This window comes from Archocentrus centrarchus, chromosome 8 (genome assembly GCF_007364275.1).
Source record: "Archocentrus centrarchus isolate MPI-CPG fArcCen1 chromosome 8, fArcCen1, whole genome shotgun sequence".
Lineage (NCBI taxonomy): Eukaryota > Metazoa > Chordata > Actinopteri > Cichliformes > Cichlidae > Archocentrus > Archocentrus centrarchus.
The window spans coordinates 24,517,074-24,543,246 of NC_044353.1; the positions used below are offsets into that span (position 1 = coordinate 24,517,074).

Below are 26,173 nucleotides of genomic sequence, written 5' to 3' on the forward strand. Positions count from 1 at the left end.
TAGACTAGTAACATTTAGGATCAGCTATCCATTAAATTCTAAAATATAGTTTAACTGAGACAGCATAGGGTTGCACAGTGACAGGATGTTCATTCAGTAAGAAAACAGAAATGGGCTTCACTGTCTTCCTTTTTTTTTTTTTCCATTTTGGTATAATTACTGAACAAACAATACATTGGAAAAAAGAATTTAAATATTGTAAACATTGTACCAGTACAAAAGCACATGTTGCAAGACGTGGTCAGAAAACACCAACACGATCAGCACTGTCACCCTTTATTCCTCCTCCATTGACTTCTCAATCTCCTTCAGCCTGCGGACAAACTCCTGAGCCTCCCGGTCTCCAACACGAGCGTCCAGCATCCTCATGATTGGCTTCTCTGGAGAGGAGAGAAAACAGATGAGCACAGATTCTACACCTGACAGAAATATCTCTTGATTGAATGGCTTTTCATGCTGCATTGAAAAAGTAATTGGAAACCCAGACCTACAGGCCTTGGTTCTTCTAGGAAGCTAATATTATATTCGAGTAAAGAAAAAAAAAAATGATACAGCCTGGAGCTGTAAGTACCACTGGGTTTACTGCGAGACAAATGCAGAATGACAGGCTGGACGCTCTTTCCAGCTGCTGAAGCGTTTGGTCTCCCCGGCCAGCAGAAGTCGCTGAGAGGAGCGACGGCTTCTCCGGCGAAGTCGTTGGTCGACAGCCAATCATAGTCCATCACAGTAAAGGTCAAACAGGCAAACCTGTGTCTGTACTGTTCAGGACTGACATGGCTGGAAGACAATGGAATCAAACAAATCAGGCACAGGGTATGTACAGATAAACAGGGAGATTTAAAAAAGGGGGTGGGGTGGGGGTACTCACAAGTAAAAGAGCTCGTCAAACACCGGGTGAAGTGTCTTAAGCTTCACTTGCGTGCGTTGACTCTTGGCCATAGGAAAGAGGTGGTGAGGACATAGCTCCACTATGATGAAGGGATCGCTCAGACCTGAGGAAGTTGTGCATTCAACTTTAATATTTAGCATAAAAAAAAAAAAATTTTATTTAATTCAGACATTCACATTTTTACCATTGGCATCCAGTGCGATGATATCGGCAGCATGCAGAATCTCCACTGTCAGTCGCTGCTCCGGAGCGTCGTAGTAGCACTTCACACTGATCCGACCATAACGTGTATGTTTGAGAGTTTTCTGCAGGCAGATTTTTAATCAGAGGTGTAACAGCAGAAGAAAGAGTGCTCTCTGTCCAATCAATACTTCTCTCTTCACTTCAAAGGGGAACAAAATGAGATTGTCAGTCTTCTAGGTTGAAACGCACCTGGTGGGAAATCTTCTCCAGATAGTACTGTTCAATCAGCTCAAAGGATGAACATTTATTCAGCTTGAGCTCCTCATCCAAGACCTAAAACAGCATCGCGACTGTCACACAGCGATCAACGGCATGATGGATAAGGCAAAGTCTGACCTTACACGCACTCATCAAGATACCAGGAGCCAGATACATGTACTAGTAGAGGTTCACAACTAAAAGTGTGTGTAACGCACAAAAGCAGAAATATGCTTCTTTTGTAAATCTGAAAAACTGAATTTTTATGAACTATGAACTGAATTTTTACCACTTCCATATTTAGCCATGAATACAGTTTTTAATTTATTTGCATATAAAAATCAGTTTGCACAGTTTGTGTTTCCATTATGGAATCGTGAACAGAAGAAAAACTATAGTACTACAGGGAAAAGATTTACATCATTTATACATCTGGCCCCTGGTTGGCAGATTGCACAAATTCCTACCTTGTAGTCTCCACTCTTCATGTCTTCCAGGAAAAGACCCTCTCCCTTGGCATGTAAGAACTGCAACAGGGTCTGAAGCAGTTGAATAAAAAATATCAAACTCAGGAGCTGGGAGTCATAACATTTATCCCTCTGTTTCTGATAGACTTGTTGTTCACACAAACAGCATGAAACCTCTGGCAAACATTCTATCTGTCTGCCAGCCTCCAAAGTCAGCCCACTCATGTGGCATGCCATGACTTTTCATGCAAATATGTCACGTCCTCTGCCAGCTGGTTAAATTGGAATAAGAATATACAGCAGTTCCCACATTGTCATTCATAAGGGAGCTCACTTTGGCACTGAACTATTACCTAGTGTCTTCATGAATATCTGATACATGCTAATGATTGCACGCCAAAGAGCATACAGAGCTAATTAAAGAATGCAAGCAGCAATGATAATCTTAACATATTAGACACATGTCTTTTTAAACAGTGCATTCATTTACGGGGCACACAGACTAATACGATTATAGTGTGATGCAGAAATCACTGACCTCTACTGTGTACTGGAAGCGGTTGTAAAACTCCACCTGAACACCCCTGTTTTCAGTGACCGTGTCCAGGATCATCCGCAGGAGAAGCTCCCACATGCTTTGGAGAACTCTACCAGGCAGCAGACAATGAGACACCCACACGTGTGTGTTTACCAGCTCTTCCAATTACACCCCATGTGCTCTCACTATGTTTTCACAGATAATAGCCTGATAATGAATACTTGTAAGTGGTGTAAGTGCTAAAGGCTATTATTATTATTGCAAAGCTTACATTCATACACAAGCGCAGCATCTTATTTGCTGAGCTGTCACACATTTCATCTGGTGCAACGGAATAGAGAAAATCTCTATTTAAGACGAGGAAACAATGGATTTTGTTGCGTAACTTGCGAAAGTCTCGAGCCACTCTTATTTCTTTGCATTTTGCTAGGAAAATTGGATGTAGTTGAAACATGTATATAAAGCAAAAACAGAGTTTATACAGTCAATATTCGGTGTGACCACATTTAATCTTCAGCAAAGTCTGAACTCTCTCAGGCAGCTTTCTTGTAATTTCTTTAAGTAGTCTTCAGGAATAGTTCTCCAGGCTTCTTGAAGAACATTCAAGGCTCTTATTTAGATGTTGGCTGCCGTTTATTTCTTTGTCTGTCATGATGATTGCACACTGCTTCAATGATGTTGCAGTTCGGGCTCTGTGGAGGCCAAACTGTGACTGACAGTGTTCCATTTCATGCTTTACTATCCGGGTATGCTTTTACTGCATTGGCAGTGTGTTTGTGTCATGATCCTGGGTATGTGACCCAGCGTTTGGTGTTTTGGACTGTTATTTAAGGTCTGTGAGATCCTTACATTATTGTGGGTTTTGCAGTTTTGTACCTTTTTATAGTTCTGGGTTGGTTTCTTTATTTGTATCCTCAGGCCTTCTTAGTTATCTGAGTTCTGTTCTTGGTTATTGCTATTTGTATTAAATTCCTTGTGTCTCTGTGTCTAGTCTGCATTTCTGTGTGTTTTGTTTATTACTTCCTATTATGTGCATTGTGTTCAGTTTTGCTTCCTTTGCCTTGTTTTCCATGATTGGGTTCAGCTGTGTACCCTTATGTTTCTTATTTCCCCAATTGCCTCATGTGTATTTAAGCCCTCAGCTTGCCTTAAGCCTTTGTCATGTCCTCCCTCTTAGGTAGTGTGTCTGTTCTGTCTCCCAGAGGGCCTTAGTGTTTTAGATTACTTGGTCATGTAGGGCTTTCCACATTTTTATTTTTTTTTGTATGTTGTGAGTTACCAGCAATAAAGCTGAGTTTATGTTCAGCCTCCTGTGTCCTGCAATTGGGTCCAGATGCTGCCTGCCACACTGCCAAACAATGACAATTTGGGATCATTGTTATAATGGAAAAAAAAAAAAAAAAACTGAAGCTGTTGCCAATCAGATACTTTGCAGATGGTATTACATGATGGGTCTGAGTTCATAATTCCATCAATTTTGACAAGACCTTCAACACTACTGACTGAAATGCATCCACAAACAATGACAGATTCTCCACCGCTGTGGCTGTTGCACTTCTCTCCTGACCTCCTCCACATATATTGATGACAATATGAACCAAAAATGTCAAATTTGGATTCTTCACTCCATAAGACCTGTCGCCACTGATTTTCAGGCCAGTCCAATTTGGCATACCTCAGCCTTTTCTCACTGTTTCCCTTCCTTAAGAATGGATTCTTGACAGCCACTTTGCGATGAGGCTTCAGTGATCAGTAGATGGATCAACTCAAGGGCCAGATGCATCTCTCTCTGGTCCTGTGTCAGCTCTTTGCTGGAGTGTCTAAAGTACATGAGGTTTTTTTTTTTTTACTTTTTTAAACTTTTGCCTTTTTTCATTTCTTCTTTGTCAAAAAATACAGATTTTGGCTATTCTTTGGGAATATTTTACACCTGTCAAACTGTGGGATTTTTTGCAAATTTAAATAAAGAAATGGCAACAAATGATGTGTTTTTGTGACAGGCTGTTAATAACAAAGTGCCTAAAGGTACAATTTAGGCATTTGTTATCAGGGATTCTTTGCTAAGTTTTCTGTTATGTGATTTTTCATGCTCGAATGATTCTTAAGTGGCTTAAATAAACAACAGCAAAGTCCTTGTACAGGGTTCTTGCTATCACACGACTACCATCGTGCTGGGCTGAGAATTTCTGCTGTTAGCTACCAGAGCGGATCGCTATCATTACGGTTACCCAGCGGTGCAACCATGTGAACTAGCAAGTGGTCATTTGGTACAGAGGGGGGTATCGCATTCACAAGATTTTCAGAAACCTTGACCTCTGACCTTGACTTTGAGGTCAAAGTCACTGAGATTCGAACTCACCTGAGATTTTTAGTAGATTCAGCTATGGTATGAATTTGAAAATCCTAGGTGACATCATTCTCAAGTTATCACATTCACAAAGTTGAAAGTTCGTGGCCTGCTCACCCATCTGCCCGGCGGGGTAACGGCAATACCTTTTTAGTCTGAGGGGTAAAAGCTTTGAAAGACCTTAAGAAAGCCTGGAGAACTATTACTGACAACCCCTTAGAAGTCCCTAGAAAAAAAATTTAAAGAAATGAAGGATGGCTCAATACTTAGTGTAGGTACACATGAAAGATTTTTTGTCAACACGGCTCTCCGTGACTCAGTGGCCTGAGTGACGTGTTTATTATATGAATCTGTAATATGCGGATGAGAGTTACGCACATCGTATCTAGAATATATTAACTTAAGAGTTACGTTAGTATAAAGATGCCCTACTAAGAAATAAGCCTCAGAACTGGGTAACAATGTGTCAGAACCAAAAATCTAAACAAGTGTCTTTTCCTGCTAGAGTTAAACTTGTTCTCACAATACAAGAAAACAAGAATAAAAAAGACTACACAGTCATTGCTGCATACAGTATTTCCACTACAATGCAAACTGCCATTATGATTAGTTTTGTATGTACGCCTCTTTAATTATGAGCTGTAAGTGTCCATTATGATTTTGTATGTTCTTGTTTGTGTATGACATGATTCAGTGATTTTGTACTGGATGTCTCTTTCTTTTAGCATAATCATGACTCACAACAGTTATTAATCTATTAACATCCACCCCCTTTTAAAAAAAAAGAAAAAAGAAAAAAAGAGACTAAAAACCTGGAATAATTTTGTTTGTTGGAGTCTTACAGTGACGTAACACAGTGATTCAAAAAGCATGTTTTCCTAAAAGCAACAAAACATGCATGTGCTATTTTCACAAACAAAGACAAGGACAAACATACATTTATAATGAAGAGAGAAGTAAGAAGAGTAAGTACTTGGTCTGATTTTCCTTTACAAGGTTTTCTGTCAGGATGACCATAGTGTCTTGTAAGTACTTCATGAGAGGGGACACAGCCTGGAAAAATATCACACATTACATAAATACCACAAAACACCACTAATACACTAATACAAGAATAAAAAAGACTAGACACTCATTGCTACATACGTCGTCATTGTTGATGGAATCCGGAGACAGGCTGATGTGCTGGATGTATCTCCGTAGCTCAGGCAACATCTGCACAGAAACATTTAGTCACAGATGTTCATGCAGGTGAATATATGTTTACATATGCTCAAGAAGTACTACAATTGGTTTGTGAGAAATGATAAATATGACTCCTTGTGTTCACCTTGTCAGTGAGCAGTGTGATGAGGCGTTTGGCTTCTCTCTGTAGGTCCAGGTCCATGTTGAACAGTTGTCCATTCAGAGCCTTGTAAACCTGCTCCTTCCCCTCCACCCCACAGGACTCCAGCATGGCACGCTCCACACCTTGCCAGTCCAGGTCACGGGGCAGGTGACCCAGGAAAACACGCACATGCTCTATGTTGTTCAGGGCGATGCAGAGCTAGCAGAAAGCGAGGAGGAGCAAAAGAGGAGAAACAGAGGGCGGAGGTGGAGAAAAAAAGAAGGAAAAGAAGCAGGGCTACAGAGAAGTGAAGGGGTTGAGTGTGAGTGTAAATGATTGATGACGACAAGAAGCAACTGCTTTGTTTTTGTGTGTATAACATATCTGCTCTCCCGCTGAGCCCTTTGTGTTGACAGAAAGCTTGCTGACATCGCTGACGTCATTCTGTGCCCACCCCCGGTTCTGTTTTGCTACAGGCGTTACCTGCACTGTGAAACTCTTGTGGTCTCGGCCCAGCTGGTTCCTCTCAATCTTGTGCGTTATCATCTCTGAGTAACACACAGCCTCGCTGCAGAAATTCTGTAGTGGATAAAGTCAGTCTCGTTATTATAGCATAGCTCTGAGTTTTCTTTATGATTTTGACTGATAAACTGTATGTGTCTTCCACAAAGTCGTGTTTCTATGTGCACAGATTATGAGTATGTGAGTGTGGCAACACTATAAGTGGCACTCACGTCTGTCAAACGTGTGACAAAGATGAAGGCCCCCGCAGAGTCTGGCCAGGCCAGCTGGACCCAGATCTCGCGTACCTGGCTGAAGCAAGCTGTCACTTCCACTGCTGAGGAGCTGTGTTTGGCTTGCTGCAAAGGCCCAAGCTATTCACAAAAATCCCACACACACACACACACACACACAAACATAAACATGACTTTTTAAGGTTTTGTAACAGACAATGAATAAATGCCTAAAATTTAACATATTTAAAGATTATAATATAATTCCAAGAAGGTATATGAGTTGTAATCAAAAAGTTCTGAAACTCCATTCATAAAAAACTTGATTTAAAAATTCCACTTTAAGTTCGTCTGTTTGTAAAGTGCTGCATCACTTCCATGTGCACATTTGTGATTTCCCTGTAGATTTCAAACTTAGATCTCAACTTTTGTGTGAAACTGAATTATCCTTCATGTCAATCATAATCATTGGTGATGAGTGATCGTTCCCCAGTGGTCAGACTGTCGAGTTCTACCAAATCAATCAGCACAAATTACCTTAATGCTGCTGCTTGCCATTGTCTGCCAGCACACAGCGCAGTGAAAAGGCAAAAGCTTTTCGACCAAAGCAACACAACAAACCGTACTTGGCTGCAAAATGAATTCGTCAAGAAAAAAATGAGTTCTCAATTTGAAGGGGCACCATCTTGACACAGTGCAGGTGAGTGATCTATAAATAGCAGCAGCACATGAAGTGGTCCAGTGCTGCACAAGGTGAAGACCTTGAAGGGGAGATTGACAAATTTAAATCACTGAAGGGTGTTGCCTTTTTTTTTCCTCTCTTGGGGTGGCTGTAGCTCAGTAGGTAGAGCAGGTCACCTACTGATCGGAAGGTCAGTGGTTCAATTCCTGGCTACTGCTGGCTGCATGCCAATGTATCCTTGGGCAAGATACTTAACCCCAAGTTGCTCTCCGACCGTTCTGTCGGAGTATGAATGTGAGTGAATGTTACATAATTAAAGCACTTAGCTTAATTAATTAATCATGGAAGTGCTTGTATGAATGGGTGTGCATGGGTAAATGTAAAAACGTGTTGTGTAAGCGCTTTGAGTGCTCATATCTGAGTAGAAAAGCGCTATATAAGATTCTTCAAGTACATTCTTATGGGTGTACTTGAAGAATCTTTTGATCACACCTTCTGAAGACAAAGTTTGTATTACTGCATTTGTCGATCACTCATCAGCTGTTCAAGAAACTGGCTGATCATCTAGAATGCGAACTTATAGACTTGAATAAATTATTTACCTGCAGATTAATACTTTCATTTATAGTTAATACTGTACATATTTAATAATGGTAATAAATCATTTACAACACATTATATATAATATTATATAATATTATATATAATAATATAATATTATTATATATGAATGAATGAAAGAAGGACCTCCTCTATGTGATATGCAGCCATATTTTAAACACCTGTGCTTTATGTACTGTTGAACTGTCTTCACTTCTCACCTTGTCTGTTTCCACCGCTTTACGAATCCTGTCACAAGATCTGTCATGAACGATCTGCAGCCACTTGTGAATCGAGGACTTGAACCAGTTATGGTAGCCTGTCAAGGCCAACATTTTAGCATCCCTGAAAGAGAGATGCCCTCAGAACTGTATCCATTGTATATAGAGCCTTTACACTGTTGCATGAATAGTCATTAGAGTCAAACGGATAACCAACTTGAGAGGAAGAAACTCTCGAAAGCCTTTGAGGATTTTCAAGGACATGAAGAGCTCAAAGATGGTCTCTCCCATTGTCTGAGTCAGTCTGGAGCTCTCCTGCTCAAGAGTGCCACACACACGCTCCATCGCCACATTCACATCATCAGCTACCTGTCAGGTCAAAGGAACTGAGCATGTTTCATCCATTTAAAAGTTAGCAGAAACATGCCACAGAAAGACTTCATAAGTCATGTTTACAAGGATCTTTCACATCATTTTCAGTGACATACCTGTTTTTCCAACAGTCTGTACGATATGCTGAAGAAATCTACTTTCACTGCACTGTGAGAACAAAACAAACCGACAAGGTGAAATCACATGAATCCAACAACTAAGCACACAAATCAGTGTGTCACTGCCAGGTAACACAGCATAACAACATTCTTCCACTCTTTTCTTTTTCTCAGATGTACAACACTGACACTAACTTGCAGAAAAACAGATATTCACCTGTAGAAGAGTTTGTTGTAGATGTTCTGGGCTCTCTGGACATCTGCACATACGGCATCAATCACCTGAACCAGCTTCTTCAGCTGTTCCTCCAGAGTCTGCATTGTCAGAACATAATGAACACCATCCTGGATAGGAAATCTCAAGGTACAGTGAGTGAAATTACAGGATGTTTAGATTTCTACGATTTAGGACCAAAACAAGCTTACTCCGTCCTCCGGTTTATATCGAGCGATTAAGCTCTCGTACCACTCAGCAGTTCCTTTCTGTTGAAATGATCAAAAGGAGAATAAATAGGTTGAAGTAAAGGGCTCTTACTGAATGTTTAGTGGTTTTTTTTTTTACATTCAGCATTTCTCATTAAAACACACTCTATGTAACCTTAAAGCTTCAAGTGTTAAACACTATTACTTCTTCATTTAAAACTAATCTCCACATTTCCACATTCTATTAGTAATTTGCTGCTTTAAAGCCAACAATAACACCCACAGATATGCAGTACATTATTGCACTCTGCACAATAACCAACTACTTTATTAGGTACATCTGTTCAACTGCTCACAAATATCTAATCAGCCAATCACATGCCAGCAACTCAAAGCATTTAGGCATGTCAAGGTGACCTACTGAAGTTGAAACTGAGCATCAGAATGGGGAAGAAAAGGGATTTAAGTGACTTTGAATGAACGGCATGGTTGTTAGCATCAGATGGGTGGGTCTGAATATTTCAGAAACTTCTGATCTACTGGGACTTTCCCACACAGCCAGCTCTAGGGTTTACAGAGAATGGTCTGAAAAAGATAAAACAGCACTGGGTGCCACTTCTGTCAATTTCAGAAAATAGGAAAATAGAAGATTGGAAAAAACAAACAAAAAACTAGGGTTGGTATTTTGTGTAAACAACATGAAAGCACGGATCCATCCTACCTTCTATCTTTGATTTAAGCTGCTGCTGGTTTAATGGTATAGGGAATGTATGCATGTTATTCTTGTCTCAGCAGGATAATATACCATACCCCAAAGCTCAAATCCTCTCAAACAGGATTCTTAAGCATGACATTCAATTCACTGTATTCAAACAGCCTCCACAACCACCAGATCTCAATCCAGTAGAGCATCTTTGGGATGTGGTGGGATGGGAGATTCCCATCAGTTGTTGACGTGTGCAGTTGACAAATCTGCAGCATCTGTGTGACACCATCACGTCAATATGGACCAGAATCTGCGAGGAATATTTCCGGCACCTTGTTGAATCTATGACATGGACCCAACCTGATACTAGCAAGGCATACCAAATAAAGTGACCAGTGAGTATAGGTTCTCTGTACTGTTTTCATAATGTGCATGCAAAGCAAACTTTGATGTATGAAGGAGATCAATTCATCCATCTACTGTATAAAACCTCTGCTGGTCAAAAGCTTCCTGGGCCACCTTGAAGTGAAGTATAAAACAAATATCTACATTTTCTTGTTACCTTGATAGCAGTAGTGATGTCCAGATGCAGGTCATTTCGAAGAGGACATACAGTCTTAAAGGCACGCATGTTTTGCATGTACCCAATCCCCCTGACATTCACAGACAGAAAAAGCCAATGATAATGCATGACGGTAATTACACTATTAAGTAATTATACAATGACATAATGTTCTTTAGACCTCAGTAAATATAAAAGGTTAAGCATATCTGTGGAGAAAATGAGAAAGATAACTTTAACTGTTAGGTGAGTCATTTTATGTGTGTGAATATGTGTGTGTGTTTCAGAGAAGTGTAGAAAAGAGCTCCCTTGAGGTGCTGGGCAGAGCTTGACTTCTTACTATAGAGGCTTCTATAAAAAGCCAGTCTCCTCCAAATTAGTCCAAAATAGGCATATGAATTTCAATAATTAGCTGATTTTCCTGCGTGCAATTTATAAGAAACAGACTCCTTATTTCTGTGCTCTTACTTTCTTCTTTTGGTCACTGCTGACTCCAAGCTAAAGCCAAAGGATGGTGATTCTTCTTTTGTTTATCTAGATTCTCATGATTTTATGGATATCCAAGACTTCCAGTTAAAATTTCCCCTTGCTGAGTACATTAGTCAGGTATTAGAAACATTGTGTGGATTTTGTAGTGTCACAATGTCTGCCAAGAAATCTTTAATTTTCTGTACCGAAAATCAACAAAGTTTGGTTCTGAAAGGCGACCAATCCTCTCAGACCTTGACAAAAGGGCTCACTTACCAGTCTGTATGATGATTTGGTAAGTAATTTTACAGATTGAATCGAAGCATAACATCATATCCATAAGGAATATTACATTACATCAATAAAACTACTAATATGACAGTATGCTGGCACATGTAGCTGCTATGTGTCAGTGCTGTACAACAAATTGGGCTTTGAGGAACAAGTGTTATACTTCCTTTGACATGAGTAATGAACAATGACATTTAAAACATTTTCAGTGAGTAAGGAACCCAACACTGCTTCCTCCACAGAGTGTGACTGACTGCTTATAGTCTCTCTGTGTTTGTTGGGGTGAATGGCTGAACATGTTGTTGCTATGAGAGCATGGGCGAGTGCGTGATGTGATGGTGGTGTGCCTTTACCTCAGCATGAGCTCGTAGCGTGTAATGGCAGCAGCACTGGTGCAGGGGAAAACCTGACGCATGTTCTTCATCAGGCACAGGCAGTGCTCTGTGTACAGTCTGAAGCTGTCTGACAGCTGCCTCTCCTGGACACAGGAAGGGCCCTCAGTTATAGCTTCCAGTACACTGGCTGTGAGACATTTTTGGCTGAACCAAAAACCTTGATGAATGTCAGTGAGGAGCTGAGCTAATGAGGTGACTGTGTCTAGATGATGAAAGGTTTTTTTTTTTCCTGTTGGGAAAGCAATGGTGTAGAACCTACTAGGTCTCCCCGCACAGTGGGAGGGTCCCATTCTGCATCGATAGTCCTCAGGAGGCGCAGCAGCAGGGAGTAGCACACCCTCTGGGTCCTATGGTGGCTGCTGTAGCACTGCCAGCGACTGCATTAAAAATAAAACACGCACCTTCCACCTGATGCTAAAGCTTTCATATAACATTTGATCAATTTTATTCCATCATTAATACTCACATAATAGCCTGTTGGAGAGGTGAGAGATCAGTTTGCACAGCATGGTGAGTTAGCACAGTCCATGCTGGAGGAGAAACCTGCCCGTTCCAGTTGTACGGCTCTCGCTGGAAATACATGTGGAAGATTACAGTCATTTCAATCACACTTTGACCAGTGTAAGAAGAATCTCTTTGTACAGTTTGCACACTTTTGATGCTTAATTTCTAAATCAGCATACAGTCGTTTTAACCCTGTGATAGACTGGCAACCTATCCACGGTGTACCTTGCCTTTCACTTTATGACAGCTGACCTAACTCAGTCAGGCCTATTATAGTCAAAAGAATATTATTTCTGTCTGTATTAGCTTATATTTGATCATAATAAAGACAATTAAATAGTTAAACTGACAAAAATAAAAGCTGTTGCAAAATAGTGTGTTTAGAAGAAATTTAGAATAAAGGAAACTCACCTTAACATGAGCATGCTCATACTCCACAATCTGACTCAGCAGTTTCTTGTGAATGGAGACATTTGTCTCCTTCTTAGACAAAGCTGTGTCTCTCTGAAGGTCAAATGAACATTAGAAGCTGTAAGTCTTCATATTGTACATAGAGGACACATTTTTATTTCTTTATTTTTTACTTTTAATACCTGGCTGGTGAAGAGCTTCAGAATGAGGTGACATTCTCCCTGGACTTTAGATGCACTTGATCGTGGCTCAAGTTTGAACCAGGTGTCGTAGCCCATAACAGGGAGTTCCTGAAGAAGGGAACCAGCCCGACATGACATACTGCCAGTGAAAACTTTCACATTATGTCACATTATTTGAGTTTGTGTGTGATTTTCGAAGATGTAAGGGGCAGAGACAGTGAAGGTGGAGGAGTTTAAATACCTGGGGTGAACACCATCTCAAGCAACGGGCAGTGCGTAAGAGAAGTGAAGAAGAGAGTGCAGGCAGGGTGAAGTGGGTGAAGACGAGTATCGGGGTGACTGGTGACAGAACGATAGCAGCAAACAAACAAGAAGGTTTACAAGACAGTAGTGAGACCTGCTATGATGCATGGTTTGAAGACAATGGCACTGGAAAAAAAAATTAGACAGGCAAGGCTGAGATGGTTTGCACATGTGCAGACGAGGGATAGTGACTATAATGGACAAAGGATGATGAGTATGGAGCTGCCAGGCAGGAAGAAAAGAGGAAGACTATCAAGCAGATTCATGGATTTAGTGAAGGGAGACAGACAAAGGTTTAGTGTGAGAAAAGAAGCTGCTGGAGACAAGATGGGATGAAAGCAGATGATCCGCTGAGGTGGCCCCTAAAGGAAGCAGCTGGAAGAAGAGTTTGTGTTTGATTTCTCTATGGAGACAGTTTCAATTTGAACACTCACATTCAAAGGAATATTGATGCATCCGAGGAAGTCGTCTACGTTCTCCTCAGAGCCTGATGATGCAGATCCATTGGCACGCACCGACTTTGCTATTTGCTTAAAATACCTAAGAAGAAAATCCAGTACACAAGGAGAAATGGTAAATGGAAAGCTTTCAGTTTTTCTGCATTTAGCTAACGCCTTTATCCTGTGTGACTTACAATTAGAGCTACTGCATTTATTCACTGATGTCAGCTGGCCATTTGTCTATTTTTTGTTGAAATAAAATTGCACATTTTTCACCACGGGATTAGGATCCTTTAGTCTCTTGGCTATGGTTGACATTCTCAGGTTTTCATTAGACATGTCTGCTATTTATTAGTCTCTCTGTGACCTCGCTGATCTCCTCATGTTCTCTGTGTGCACAGATTTATTGGCACCGGACTTTCCTGTATGTCAGTCTTTCAAAGGGCAAATACCAAATGATCCACTAAAATGAACAAGCAGGCTGGTGTCAGCTATTTGAACATGTGCAGACAAACTATGTCTCTTTACTCATCAGCTGGAACTTCTAGCATAATTCACATGGAAATGACCCTTTGATTGACAAGTTTAATGACTCGTATTTTTATTCTTCTAAAGCCACCTGGATTCATGATTTAACAAGTTATGCAATTGTCTCCCAAACTAGAAAAGGTGCAAAAACTGGATTTTTAAGCATTTCTGACAAAATGACACTAGAAATACAGAATTAGCCTTCTACCTGCCCATTCCTCGAAGTCCACTGACTTCATTGAGCTTTTTGCAGGCCTCAGCAACAGACACATCATCATCATGATCCCTGAAGGATAGAAGAGAAGTAAAAGGTTATTATACCCTCATTTACTGCACAACATGAGAGGCTGCAATAAGTTAAACTGAGGAGAGAAGGTGATCTATAATCAAGACCCACTGTTGTTTAAGAAAAGAAAATTTTTACCATGACAAGAGGGAGGAAAAGTTTCTGTAACAGCTGAATTATGGGGACACTTTGTGATTTAGAATCTCACATTTTAACAGGCTATTTGATTTGCATAATAATAACAGTCACACTGAATGATGTGGATAAAACTGTTACAGTTTTGGCATAATTAGAAACAATGATTGCTTCACTTCACTTTGGACTTTTCTGTTTGCTTGGGAAACTATGATCTCCTAAAATTAAGAAAGAGAAAAGAAACAGGAGATAAATCGGGCTGCTTGTAAAACTCTTGATTAAATGATAATTAAAAAAGATAAGAGTCTTGTGAATATCTTTTCTAGAACAGCAGTAATTAGCTGCTTTTAATGTTTTGTTGCTCAAACACGGGACATCAACTGTTGATTTAATGATTATTTTCCAAAAAAAAATCAAAAAATTGTATGATTTCCGTGTCACTTTTATTGGCCTTACATTTAAGCAAACTGAATATTATTGGATTTTGGACAGTTAACTGATCAAAACAAACACCTTGTGTTCAGAATTAATTTTTCTTTTTTTTATGGTTTTAAAAAGCTTTCAAAGATACGATTATTAATAAATCCTTAATTGAGAAAGTAATCAGCATGTTATTGTATACTTAAAATAATCATTCACTGCCTCTTTGTTTTCTCTTTGCAAATATGTTTTCTTCTATATTTCTCCCATATTGGCTTCTCTTCATTGGCTCCCTGTTAAATCCAGAATAGAATTTAAAATTCTTCTCCTCGCACACAAGGTCTTGAATAATCAGGCCCCATCTTATCTCATTATAGTACCACATCACCCCAACAGAGCACTTTGCTCTCAGACTGCTGGCTTACTTGTGGTTCCTCGGATACTTAAGAGTAGAATGGGAGGCAGAGCCTTCAGCTTTCAGGCCCCTCTTCTGTGGAACCAGCTCCAAATTTGGATTCAGGAGACAGACACCCTCTCTATTTTTAAGATTAGGCTTAAAACTTTCCTTTTTGATAAAGCTTATAGTTAGGGCTGGATCAGGTGACCCTGAACCGTCCCTTAGTTATGCTGCAATAGGCTTAGGCTGCTGGGGGGTTCCCATAATGCACTGTTTCTTCTCATTCACCTATTTTTACTCTCTTTATACCCCACTCTGGCTCTCTTCCACAGTGTGTCTTTTGTCCTGTCTCTCTCCCCTCAGCCCCAACTGGTCATGGCACATGACTGCCCCTCCCTGAGCCTGGTTCTACTGGAGGTTTCTTCCTGTTAAAAGGGAGTTTTTCCTTCCCACTATCGCAAAGTGCTGCTCGTAGGGGGTCATTTTGACTATTGGGTTTTCTCTGTAATTACTGTAGGGTCTTTACCTCACAATATAAAGGGCCTTGAGGCGACTGTTTGTTGTGATTTGGCACTAGTTAAATAAAATTTAATTGAATTGAATTCTATATGCAATACAATGCAATAATCCTACATTGAAGCAAAAGCTAATCTAATCTAATATACTAAAGGTTATGTTTGTAACCTATAATACTGTAAGGTCTTGGCATTACTTTATTACATTTTAAACCTTTATTTATTTGGCAAATAAATGAAGTTGACTTGAGTAATCTTACCATATGTCCAGATGTAGGAGGTCATTGTGGACGTCATCTATTTCACTAAAAAAGAATAAAAGCAAAAACAATAAATGCTCATTTAAATGCTCATTTTCATCAGTAACAGTGACAACAACCAGCTCACTTCTTCAGTGGCTCCTTTCATAGAAATGTCGTTGTGCTGCACTGGTCACACAACTAACAGCACTGGGCGTTAGTGTCAATCTAATGAAACCGTGAATCCTGCATATGACACATAGCAGGATGTGCAGATCATTAAGAAAAGGTTAAAAGTTTCTCTTGTACTCACAACACAAAGTGCTCATCCCACACTGGGTTTAGAGTCTCTGGTTTGACCTCCGTCACCTGAATACACCTGGCAGGTAGCACTTCCTTGGTGCTGGAGCGCTTCTCCAGTTTGTCCTTCCTCTTCCTGAAGCTGAACTTTCTCTCCTTCTTCTCCTCTGTTTCCCGAGGGCTCTGGCCCACAAGGATGCCCAGCATGCAATAGGGGTCACTGTAGCCTGGCAGGGCACAGGGTGACAACCAGGGTTATTATAGTTAACGAAAACGAACGAAATAACGAAAACTGAAATTGAAAAAACATTGTCGTTAACTGAAATAAATAAAAACTAAAATTAAAAGGAAGAAACGACAACTAACTAAAACTGAATTGTGAGTTTACAAAACTAACTAAAACTAACTGAAATTATAGATATTGTTATTTTTTAAAAAGTCTTGTGGATTGATATGAAATAATTTTTTTCCTCTCTCCGAGTTTAAGCTCGGAATGCCGTCGGGCAAATGGGTGCGCATGTGCGTGCGTGCGCACACCGCGCTGCTCCTCAGAGAGTCCCATGTGGTGTTTTTTTTTTTTTTTTTACTATGATAGCACAGATAGCAGCGAGTGTCTTGTTGTGGATGATGTTGTGGATGATGAAAAATGTACGGAACACTTCTTAGTCAGGAAAAAAAACACCAACATCAAAGTAGACCTGAGAAGCGCACACAAGGCAGCTACGGAAACCGCTCTCATCCTACAAGGCAACCCGGCCTGCACCTCCAGAGAAACGTGACTACTCGTCGGGTCAACGCAGCCACAATGTTGTGTTTAGTCCTTGTGCGTTTCCGGCTACTTTATCAGTCAGATAATAACAATCAGGACTAATAATCAAAGCATCAATATAAGGACTCACAAATGTCAGCAAATTCCTGGAGGGAGCTGCTGAAACTATGGGAATGGACGTGAAGGAATGAAGAAAGTGAAAAAACAGGGACAAATATGTTTGCACCCTAAAAACTGAGCACAAAGAGCGAGGACCAAAAAACCCCAGCACACAACCACAAGGTAATTAACACACGCAATCCAGCTATACATGCATAAATGCGGACATGAGGTCGGACACTTCCGTAGGCTACAGAGGCCGCAAAGACCCTGCAAGTCTAATCAGTGAGCATCTAACCAAGCTAGCTCCAAAACAGAAGCAGCATCAGGTGGAGAGAACATCAGGATGCAGCTGGATTTGAGCTTTGACTCCTTCAAGGAGTTTGTTTTTGTCAAACACCACATGTAGCTGTTGTTAATCTGCTGCACTGAGGCTGAACTTTATTGGGAGTTTATTGTAGAATTTATCGAGTTTTGGAGTTCATATTGTTAGCAGTTTCTCCCTGTTGATGTTCATGTGTGTCCTTAATATTACACACATTTAGCATGTAGTTCTGCTGTCTGTGAACAGTTGGTTGCTGAATAGATTTCTTTAAAGGGTATCTTTAAAGCGTACCTGATTAAGTATGAAAATACTAAAACTAATACTGAAACTAACTAAAACTAAGCATAAAACCAAAAATAAAAACTAATAAAAACGAGCAAAACCACTCTGAAAACTAATTAAAACTAACTGAATTAGAGAAAAAAAAGTAAAAACTAACTAAAACTAAACTATAATGTAAAATCCAAAACTATTATAACCCTGGTGACAACCAGAAGACAGTGTTGGACAGTACTGGTACAGCTGTTTTAGGTTAATTTGTCATAGATCACACATATATTGTACTGTTTTGCTTCTAACAGATGCATTTATCAGTACACTATAGGTTTATTAGCTTTTTCTGTACAGAGTATCAAAATGGCAAGAAAGGGGATTTAAGTGATTTTGAACGTGGCATCACACCTTAGTAAATATAACTTATAAACAGCGGTCCGTATTAGCATCAGAAAGAGCGACAAAGCAGGCTAGAGAGCAGGTCTCTTTCCTGACTTTTGTTTCTCAACCAGATAAAATCCTCATCATGCCTGGTGTCAAGACACCAAGATGGTGAATGTCAAAACTCACGGCTTCCAGAAAGGACCTCACTAACACTTACTATAATCTTAATATTTCTCTATCCATGTTTTATTTGATGCATCCTCAGACATTAGCAAAATGTTAATCAGAAAAAAAAAATCTGTATCATTTTTGCAATACAACTCCTCTGTCTAAAAACTGATATGGCATAAATCCAGATTACAGTTTTGGTGTGGATAAGGCACCTTTCAAAGAAATATTTTCTAAAATAGGTTGTGTAATGAATGAAATGTCTCACCATTTGCATCCTTGGCCATCAGATTCTTTGCTTTCATAACTGAAACTCTCAAGGAAAAACTGGCTCTCTGTGGAAAAAGAATTCACAGTCTGTTCAGTTTGAAACCTCTGAGTATATTTTAAGGATGATCAGGATCAGGATGCATGTTGAGCGGGCATATAAAAAAAAAAAAAAAAAAAACTTCCTTTTTTCTTATAAACTCTGAGTCAAAAGGCAAAAAAAAGTCACTGCAAAGCCATTTCAAAAGACTTCAAAGTTCTATTGAAAGGATATTGAAAGGTCCCTGACAGTCAAGTAAAAAGCAAAAAAAAAAAAAAACCCTCATGTTCTACAAAATGCAGCTTTTGGTTGTCACTAGTCTTACATTTCACAAACATCTTCAAGGGCACCCCAAATGTGGCTCTTTAGGCCATGCAACATATTACTACAAAACCTTTCAGACTACAAACATCAGCAAATGCATTAAAACATCTCCTTGGGGGGGACATGACTGACTTTTGCAGGGTTTGTTTCTATAATGTTTCATTTTAACTAAAGGCTAGCATGAATAAAAGTCCCACCCAAAGAGTGGTTTCCATATAGATTCTTATTTTTTTTAAGGCACAACTGGATTCTGTTCATGGTTGTATTACAGTTTTCAACGCTCTCTTGGTACTTTACAGAAGACATAAAATTAATTTGAATACTACAAACATTACAGTTACCTTGGATTCTTGAACTTTTTGGAGAATGATTTCATGTTCCTCCTCACCCATATCAAAAACCTTGAAGAGACGGTCAGTTAAAAAAAAAAACAAAAAAAAAACAAAGAAGAAGAAGAAGCCATATCTTAATCAAGCTTTATTTAGTGGTAAGATAAATACATACAAAATTAATAACAGATTTATTTCTTAAAGCTCACAAAACATCTCTGAAATATAAAAATCATAATTCTGTCAAAGTCCCTGGCAGAAACTGACCTGTTGTTATAATAAGGACCACAAAAAAGATGCCCACTCAAGACAAAAAAAAAAGGGACTACAGTCCATAGCATGACATCATCTGAATGAATGTAATATCACAGCTGAATATCAGTACACAATGCGACTGGGTTTTGATGTTTAATCAGTTTTGAGCCAAGAGCATCTGCTCTGCTTCTTACAGCCCGCTCACAACAAATAACACTCTCTCTGAGGCTACCATCAGTGTTACTGACAGAGATTTAATGAAGCTCAAGAAATACAGTCTGTTCTTCTGATGTGTCCACAAGAGACAGACAGACAGACAGACAGACAGACAGATACCTTCAGCAGGTAAGCAAAGAGCTCATCGTCACTTTTCACATGTTCTGGTGAGGGCACTCCAACCCTGTTGACCACTGTGTACACAGCTTCCTCATAAAGCAGGTCCAGCTACATGGAAACACACTCCAGTTAATAACAACCTTTCAAAAATAAAAAGCTTGTGTTCTTTTGCCCTCGTGCTTTCTGCTCCACCGCACATCAAAAGCAAGAATAAAAAGCCTCAACTGTGTTGTTACTGTGAGTTTTGAGATTTAATCCCTGCTGTAATAAGATGAAAACAGAGAAGCTGAGCTCACACACCTCTGTCCTGCTGGTTCTGTCGGGGATAAAGGCCTGGTCCACATGCTCTTGGGGTGGTGGAACTGTGCAGGCCCCTCTTTGGCACTGTGAGAGGAAGAGACCAGTTCAGCCAAAACAAAATTTGCCTTCCATAAAGGCTGTGTTGAGAGGGAAGAACTTGAAGACAAAGTAAAACATTATTTATTTAAACACTTAGAGAGACCTTCAAGCATTATATTTAGTCTATCTTCCAGTGGTGGGAGAGGTATACAGTCCGTTTACTTGAGTAACAGCACCAATACACAATATAAAAATCATAGCTTTTTTTTTTTTTTTACTAAAAGTAAAGTGAAAATTACAATCTAAGAAGACTCACTGAAAATGTCATGAGCAATGAGGAAATGTCATGGAAATTATCCTCAATAAGACACAGATCTGATCCAAAAAAGGTTCCTACTGTATGTGCCACAGATTTTTTTTCCAGGAATAAACACCTTAACCCAAGCGCTGACTCTCTGATGCAACAAGGAACCCAGATAGACCAAAAAATGTAATCACAGAACATGCTGGTGTAAAAGTGTCTGTCAAAAAACCTAAATGGTGGGCAAGCCAAGCAAACACTTTTGCAAAAGACAAAATTTCAACCAAAAATCCTGAAAAACACATTACATAAAAGTTATAAATTGATTTGCATATCACTGAGTGAAATAAGTATTTGTTACCTTACAGTTGAGCCAGAATTCTGGCTCCCACAAGAATGGTTATTTACCCATCAATGAGAAGCCTGGTGAGAAGGTAACAACTGCTGATGTGATTAGTCAAAAATGGAAGAAATATAAAATGACCATTAATAGTTCTCTATCTCTATCTTACAAGATTTTGCCTCACATGGTGAAGATGATCATGAGAAAGGTGGTGGATCAGCCCAAAACTACATGGGAGGAGCTTGTAAATGAACTGAAGGTAGCTGGGACCACAGTCACCAAAAACACCATTGTTGGTAACACACCATGCTGTTATGCACTGAAATCTTGCAACACCTGCAAGGTTCCCCTGCTCAAGATGGCACATGTACAGTCCTATTATAAAACATAAGTTGGCCAGTGAACATGTAAATGTGACAGAGAAGGCTTGAGTCAAAATACTGTGGTCAGATGAAACCAAAATCAAGCATCAATTTGACCCACCGTGTTTGGAGGAAGAGAAATGCTGTGTATGACCCAAACAACACCGTCCCCACAGGCAAGCATGGAGGTGGAAACATTATGCTTTGAGGCTGTTTTTCTGCTAAGGGTACATGGCAACTTCACCGCACTGAGGGGCCAATGGCCTTGTACCATAAAAGTTTGGACAAGAACCTCCTTCCCTCAGCCAGAACATTGAAGGTCATGGATGGGTCTTCCAGCATGACATTGACCTAAAAACATACCACCAAGGCAACAAAGGAGTGGCTAATTAGGGAGCACATTAAGGTCATGGAGTGGCCTAGCCAGTCTCCAGACCTCAATCCTATTGAAAATATGTGGTGGGAGTTGAAGCTTCAAGTTGCTAAGCAGAAGCCAAGAAACCTACAGGATTTAGACAGCTTCTGTAAAGAAGAGTTGGCCAAAATCTCTCCTGAGATGTGTGCAAACCTGGTAAACCTGGTGACCAGCTACAAGAAACATCTTATCATTGTGCTTGCCAACAAGGGTTTCTCCATCTGGTACTAAGTCATGTTTTGATTGGGGATCCACAGCTTATTTCACTCAATGACATGCAAATCTCATGTGATGTATTTCTTCTGGATCTTTGGCTGATATTCTATCTCTCTTCATTAAAATGAAAATACCATAAACATTAGAGACTGTTCATTTTTTTCTAAGCGAGCAAACTTACAAATCCAGCAGGGGATCAAATAATTATTTCCCCACTTTCCCCCATGGAAATGTTACGGTCCTGGGTGTCCTTCACAGCCTCAGGAACCAGGTTATCGATTCAGCAATGAATTCTGTGTAATATCAAAAAGCGCTGAAAGACAACGTGAGGCCGGAAGGCCAAAAGTTGAAAATGAACTCAAGTTGACTTTCCGCTGAGAATTGGTTTAAGAACAAAAGATTGGAAAATTTAAATGTAGTGGAGGAATTTAAAAGGTTCAGAAACCCCTCTAAAGTCTTGCAACTAAAGGAATTTAGAAACGAGCAGTGGCCAAAACCTTCAGGAAGACAATGTCAGAGTGAGAATTATGTATCATCTTAAGCTACATTCAGCTGCTCCCTTATTCACAAGGGGTCACCACAGAGGGTAGCTCCACACTTTTGAATTGGCAGGCTTTTTTTAAGGCCAGGTGCCCTTCCTAATGGAAGGGATTTGTGTTTCCTCCCAGGACCAAACTGGAGAACTTTCACTAGATGTAGGTTTTGAGTCACATTTAAAATAAAAGTATTCCCAATGAAAATACTGCATTGCATTTGTTGAGACAGTTACATGGTTTATATGTAAAGTCTTGATCTGTAAGAGCTAAGATAGCTGTATTGCCCTTCTGTATTTTCGGAGAATTGTAACAAATCAAAATGAAGCACTTATTAGTTTTTATGGTTCTCACCTTGGGAACAAATGTCCTCAACACCTTAGATCAGCTAAAACTGTTATTTCATTTAAATCAGGGCTTAAAACTTTATTATTTGAAGTGGCTTATCTGTAGAGGCTAAGCCAATGCTTTAAGCCACTGCGGTGCTACACACGGGCTAACCTAATTGACGCGCTGGTTACGGTGCCTGATGAATCAAAGTCTGAGTCATACTTGCCAGTTGAACACTTCGTCCATTTATTTCTATCCACAATCATCAGTGTCCATTAAACTTGCACAGGTTTCCAAAAACACTTGAAACATCAACACCTGTAATTCTCAAAGGTCCTTGCAGCTTCAACGGTCAAAAACTGTTTTTCCTTCTGGGTGTTACACCTGACCAAACAAAGAAAGCCCCTACCATATATAGTCAGGCCCACCGATTACCCTGTGATGCGTGATACCCAGTAAATACATATTCTGCTCCTACATTATCAATAAACTATCTCTGCAACCTCTTCTTAGCCTAGTACTTGTTTTAATTTCTAGTGGCCCTGTCAGCTGTCGATAGATGACTGCATCCTCCCATAGTTATACTGCTGTTTTGACATTGCTTTTACCAAGGTTAGCAGAAATGACCAGGATTTACGGTGGTGACCGCATCCAGAACTAAACATCTGTGAACATTGGAAACTTGTTTGTTTTTTGCTTATAAATAATTCTATCAAGATTGTTTGTGCATGCATTTTTTCATGACTATATATGTGTTTTACATGTTTTAAATGATTACTTATTTAGCTTTTATTTATACAGGTAGTTCAATTGAGACTCAAGGTCTCGTTTGAGACCTATCCCTTTCTCTGAATTACCTTGTGTCTCAATAGTGCTGTACAAACAAATTTGACTTGACTTGATCCTTCTGGTGGAATAGAAATTTAGAGTTCAGTTGTCTTTCTAGCTCACACTGGAACGGAAGGAAAAAAAAACCCACCCACAAATAGAGAAAAAAAACCAACAAATTCATTTTTCCAGACACTATTGTGAATTGCCAATAACAAATGGCATGCTGTGTGAATATACCTTATGTTTTGATCACAGTCAGCAGTTTGCTTTGGGCTTATTTTTTACTTTGCTGACAGTGATACAACAATTTGGAAATGAAATCATCAACCACTCTCTACAAACATGTTTATGAAGCATTGCTGCCTAGCTCTGGCAGCAGGAGAAACTGAACATAGCATCGACAGCAGTTTGTCACAGCTGAGCTTCCAGCCCTTTGAGCGCCCCGCTTAACCTAGTCCGTCTGTCTGTAGACGTCAGAGTGGTCATGGTGGTGGGCTGAAAGACAGCGCAGAGATCTATACTCGCTACACATGTGGTACATGTTTCAAGCGTGTAACAGACAGAAATGTGGAAGTTAGGTGGGGGTTACCTCCGCCTGGGCCGCCCGCATCATGTTCTCCTGTTTCTGCAGGATGGCATTCATACGTTCAAAGAACTCCGTGCTCTCCTCTGAAATCCTGCCAAGTAGACGGAGCACACTGAAAATCATTATCTCTAAAGATAGAGATGGAAAACAAAAAGTGAGTTCAAATGCATGCTGTGCTATGTTATACAAATACACCATCTGATCAGTTTAAAATATTTATGGATGGTAATTACAGCAGGATTCAGTGACATTTGTGGGATCACACCGCATCCTGTTTGCAGACACTTTGAAGAAGCATCTGTCAATAACGGGGATCTTTTTCTTTTAATGTTGAACTACTGGACTCCATCGCCTACCGTTCAGCTTTTTATTACTTATCAAACACCCTCTTGTCTCAAGCTTAAAAAAAAAAAAGTCAGCATGTCTGCACCCTGCATGAACCATGTTAATCTCCTATGAGCCGGGCTGTGTGCAAAATGCAAATGATGTTCCTGTTTCCTCCAGGTGTGAGTGAATCCCCGGACTCCCACCAGCCCCCAGTTGTCATGGTGATCCAGGCACATTCACTGAGCTGGCTGAACACCTTGGGAATCCCCACCACCACCACCACCACCACCACTACTTTCACCCCATCTCTCCCAATCTCTGCCAAGCCTCTCAAGGGACATCTTCCTCCCAACCTTTATGGAATTCACAGACACCAGCAGCAGCTCTGATGTGCGCTGTAGCAGAACTGTCAGGATCAGCCATGCTGTCTGCCTTTAACTTCTCACCCCCACCACCTTACCCTACCATATTCTGCCACTTTACTCATCCTTTACCCAATTGAGTCACATCCTTCAAAAGAGCTGTCCTGAAACGCTCCTTCATTAGCATCCCAGTACTTACTATCACAGTGGTGGGGCAGCAGCTGGTAAATCCATGATGTTTTTTAATGGATACTAATTGCTGCCATGCTGGAAGAGTTCATGAAGTTTCCACTGGGCGAAGCCCAGTTGAACTGGAAAGGTGAATGTTTCATTGGGTGAACTTTTATAATAATATGAGAGTCACTGTCCAACACCATTTCAAGATCGTTCTCATTCATAGCTACGCCAGCATACTCTTGTATTTTTCTTTTTGCATAAATCATTAGGCACATATGATCATTTTCTCCATGGCTGTTTCAGCCATAAAAAGTCCAGAGCTCACCACAGGTGATTGAGTCATTGTAGTCTTACTGGTCAGATGTGTTTCGGGCTCCGGTGCTCTCGCTTCTCGTTCACTTTGAATAGAGTGATGTCACGCATTGCCGAATTGAATTATAGATTTGTTGCATCACCCCGCTTGTGGTGCTTGTGCTGATAGTCGAGACAAATTAAACTTCTGAAGAGACAGCACAGGGCAAAGCATTATATAAATCCTATTCAGGTCCTTTACTCATTAAAAATGCTGCACCCAACTTGATTTTCAGATTTCTTGTTCTGTCCAATCGAAAGTCCAAAAACAAAGAATAACCAATCTAAAATCAATATAAGCAAGAACAGCTCTGAATCAAACATATGCCTTTTACTTAAGTGAATCTCCTCAGACAGCATTTGAAAGAAAACCCCAAACCAAATTACAAAACCTGCTCCACTAACAAGGGATTGGGAACTTTGTTTCATGGAGCTTCAGTTTTCATTTGCACAAACAGTACAACATCTGAGCTGAATTGTGCAGGGCATTCTTGTATCCAGAAATCTGTTCCATCTTTTGTCAGTCAGCACAAGGATTTGTCCAAACAGTACGGGATATTTTCTCTTTCTTTGGGCCTCGGCACAACATGTTCATGAAAAGCAATAATGCCAAAATGGTGCAAAACAAGTCAACTTTAATTTGATACATCAGAAAGATGTATTAAGGATGCATTAAGTTAAACTGTTCTCTCCATCTCTCAGCCACACACAAACACATACACATGCACACACACAGACACATACATTCATAAACACACACACACACATGCACGCACACACGCTACCAGAATAATAAACTGATTTGATGTTGCTAGGAAACAGGTCCTTTTTTTTAAAGCTCATTTTATTGTAATTCATTTTCTGAATTCATTCAAATGCTTCAATTATG

At 39.9% G+C, this 26,173-nt stretch overlaps 1 protein-coding gene across 1 annotated transcript in view; it reads right to left on the reverse strand.

The window, feature by feature from the left end:
- Positions 1–276: 276 nt before the first annotated feature.
- baiap3 (BAI1 associated protein 3) overlaps positions 277–26,173 on the reverse strand; it is a 34,053-nt gene continuing 8,156 nt past the window's right edge. Inside the window, exons 2-33 of the mRNA XM_030736324.1 lie at positions 24,071–24,158; positions 20,112–20,195; positions 19,812–19,919; positions 19,233–19,292; positions 18,529–18,595; positions 16,256–16,469; positions 15,964–16,008; positions 14,159–14,236; positions 13,417–13,522; positions 12,680–12,787; positions 12,498–12,590; positions 12,049–12,152; positions 11,842–11,959; positions 11,541–11,665; positions 10,429–10,519; positions 9,164–9,220; positions 8,955–9,052; positions 8,735–8,786; positions 8,464–8,615; positions 8,247–8,370; positions 6,744–6,884; positions 6,493–6,588; positions 6,013–6,228; positions 5,829–5,897; positions 5,656–5,735; positions 2,336–2,444; positions 1,798–1,869; positions 1,322–1,405; positions 1,074–1,194; positions 869–992; positions 572–777; positions 277–380 (exon numbers count right to left, since the gene is read on the reverse strand). Of these exons, the coding sequence (XP_030592184.1) occupies positions 277–380; positions 572–777; positions 869–992; positions 1,074–1,194; positions 1,322–1,405; positions 1,798–1,869; positions 2,336–2,444; positions 5,656–5,735; positions 5,829–5,897; positions 6,013–6,228; positions 6,493–6,588; positions 6,744–6,884; positions 8,247–8,370; positions 8,464–8,615; positions 8,735–8,786; positions 8,955–9,052; positions 9,164–9,220; positions 10,429–10,519; positions 11,541–11,665; positions 11,842–11,959; positions 12,049–12,152; positions 12,498–12,590; positions 12,680–12,787; positions 13,417–13,522; positions 14,159–14,236; positions 15,964–16,008; positions 16,256–16,469; positions 18,529–18,595; positions 19,233–19,292; positions 19,812–19,919; positions 20,112–20,195; positions 24,071–24,158 (3,394 nt within the window). The remainder of the gene's footprint in view (positions 381–571; positions 778–868; positions 993–1,073; positions 1,195–1,321; positions 1,406–1,797; positions 1,870–2,335; positions 2,445–5,655; positions 5,736–5,828; positions 5,898–6,012; positions 6,229–6,492; positions 6,589–6,743; positions 6,885–8,246; positions 8,371–8,463; positions 8,616–8,734; positions 8,787–8,954; positions 9,053–9,163; positions 9,221–10,428; positions 10,520–11,540; positions 11,666–11,841; positions 11,960–12,048; positions 12,153–12,497; positions 12,591–12,679; positions 12,788–13,416; positions 13,523–14,158; positions 14,237–15,963; positions 16,009–16,255; positions 16,470–18,528; positions 18,596–19,232; positions 19,293–19,811; positions 19,920–20,111; positions 20,196–24,070; positions 24,159–26,173) is intronic.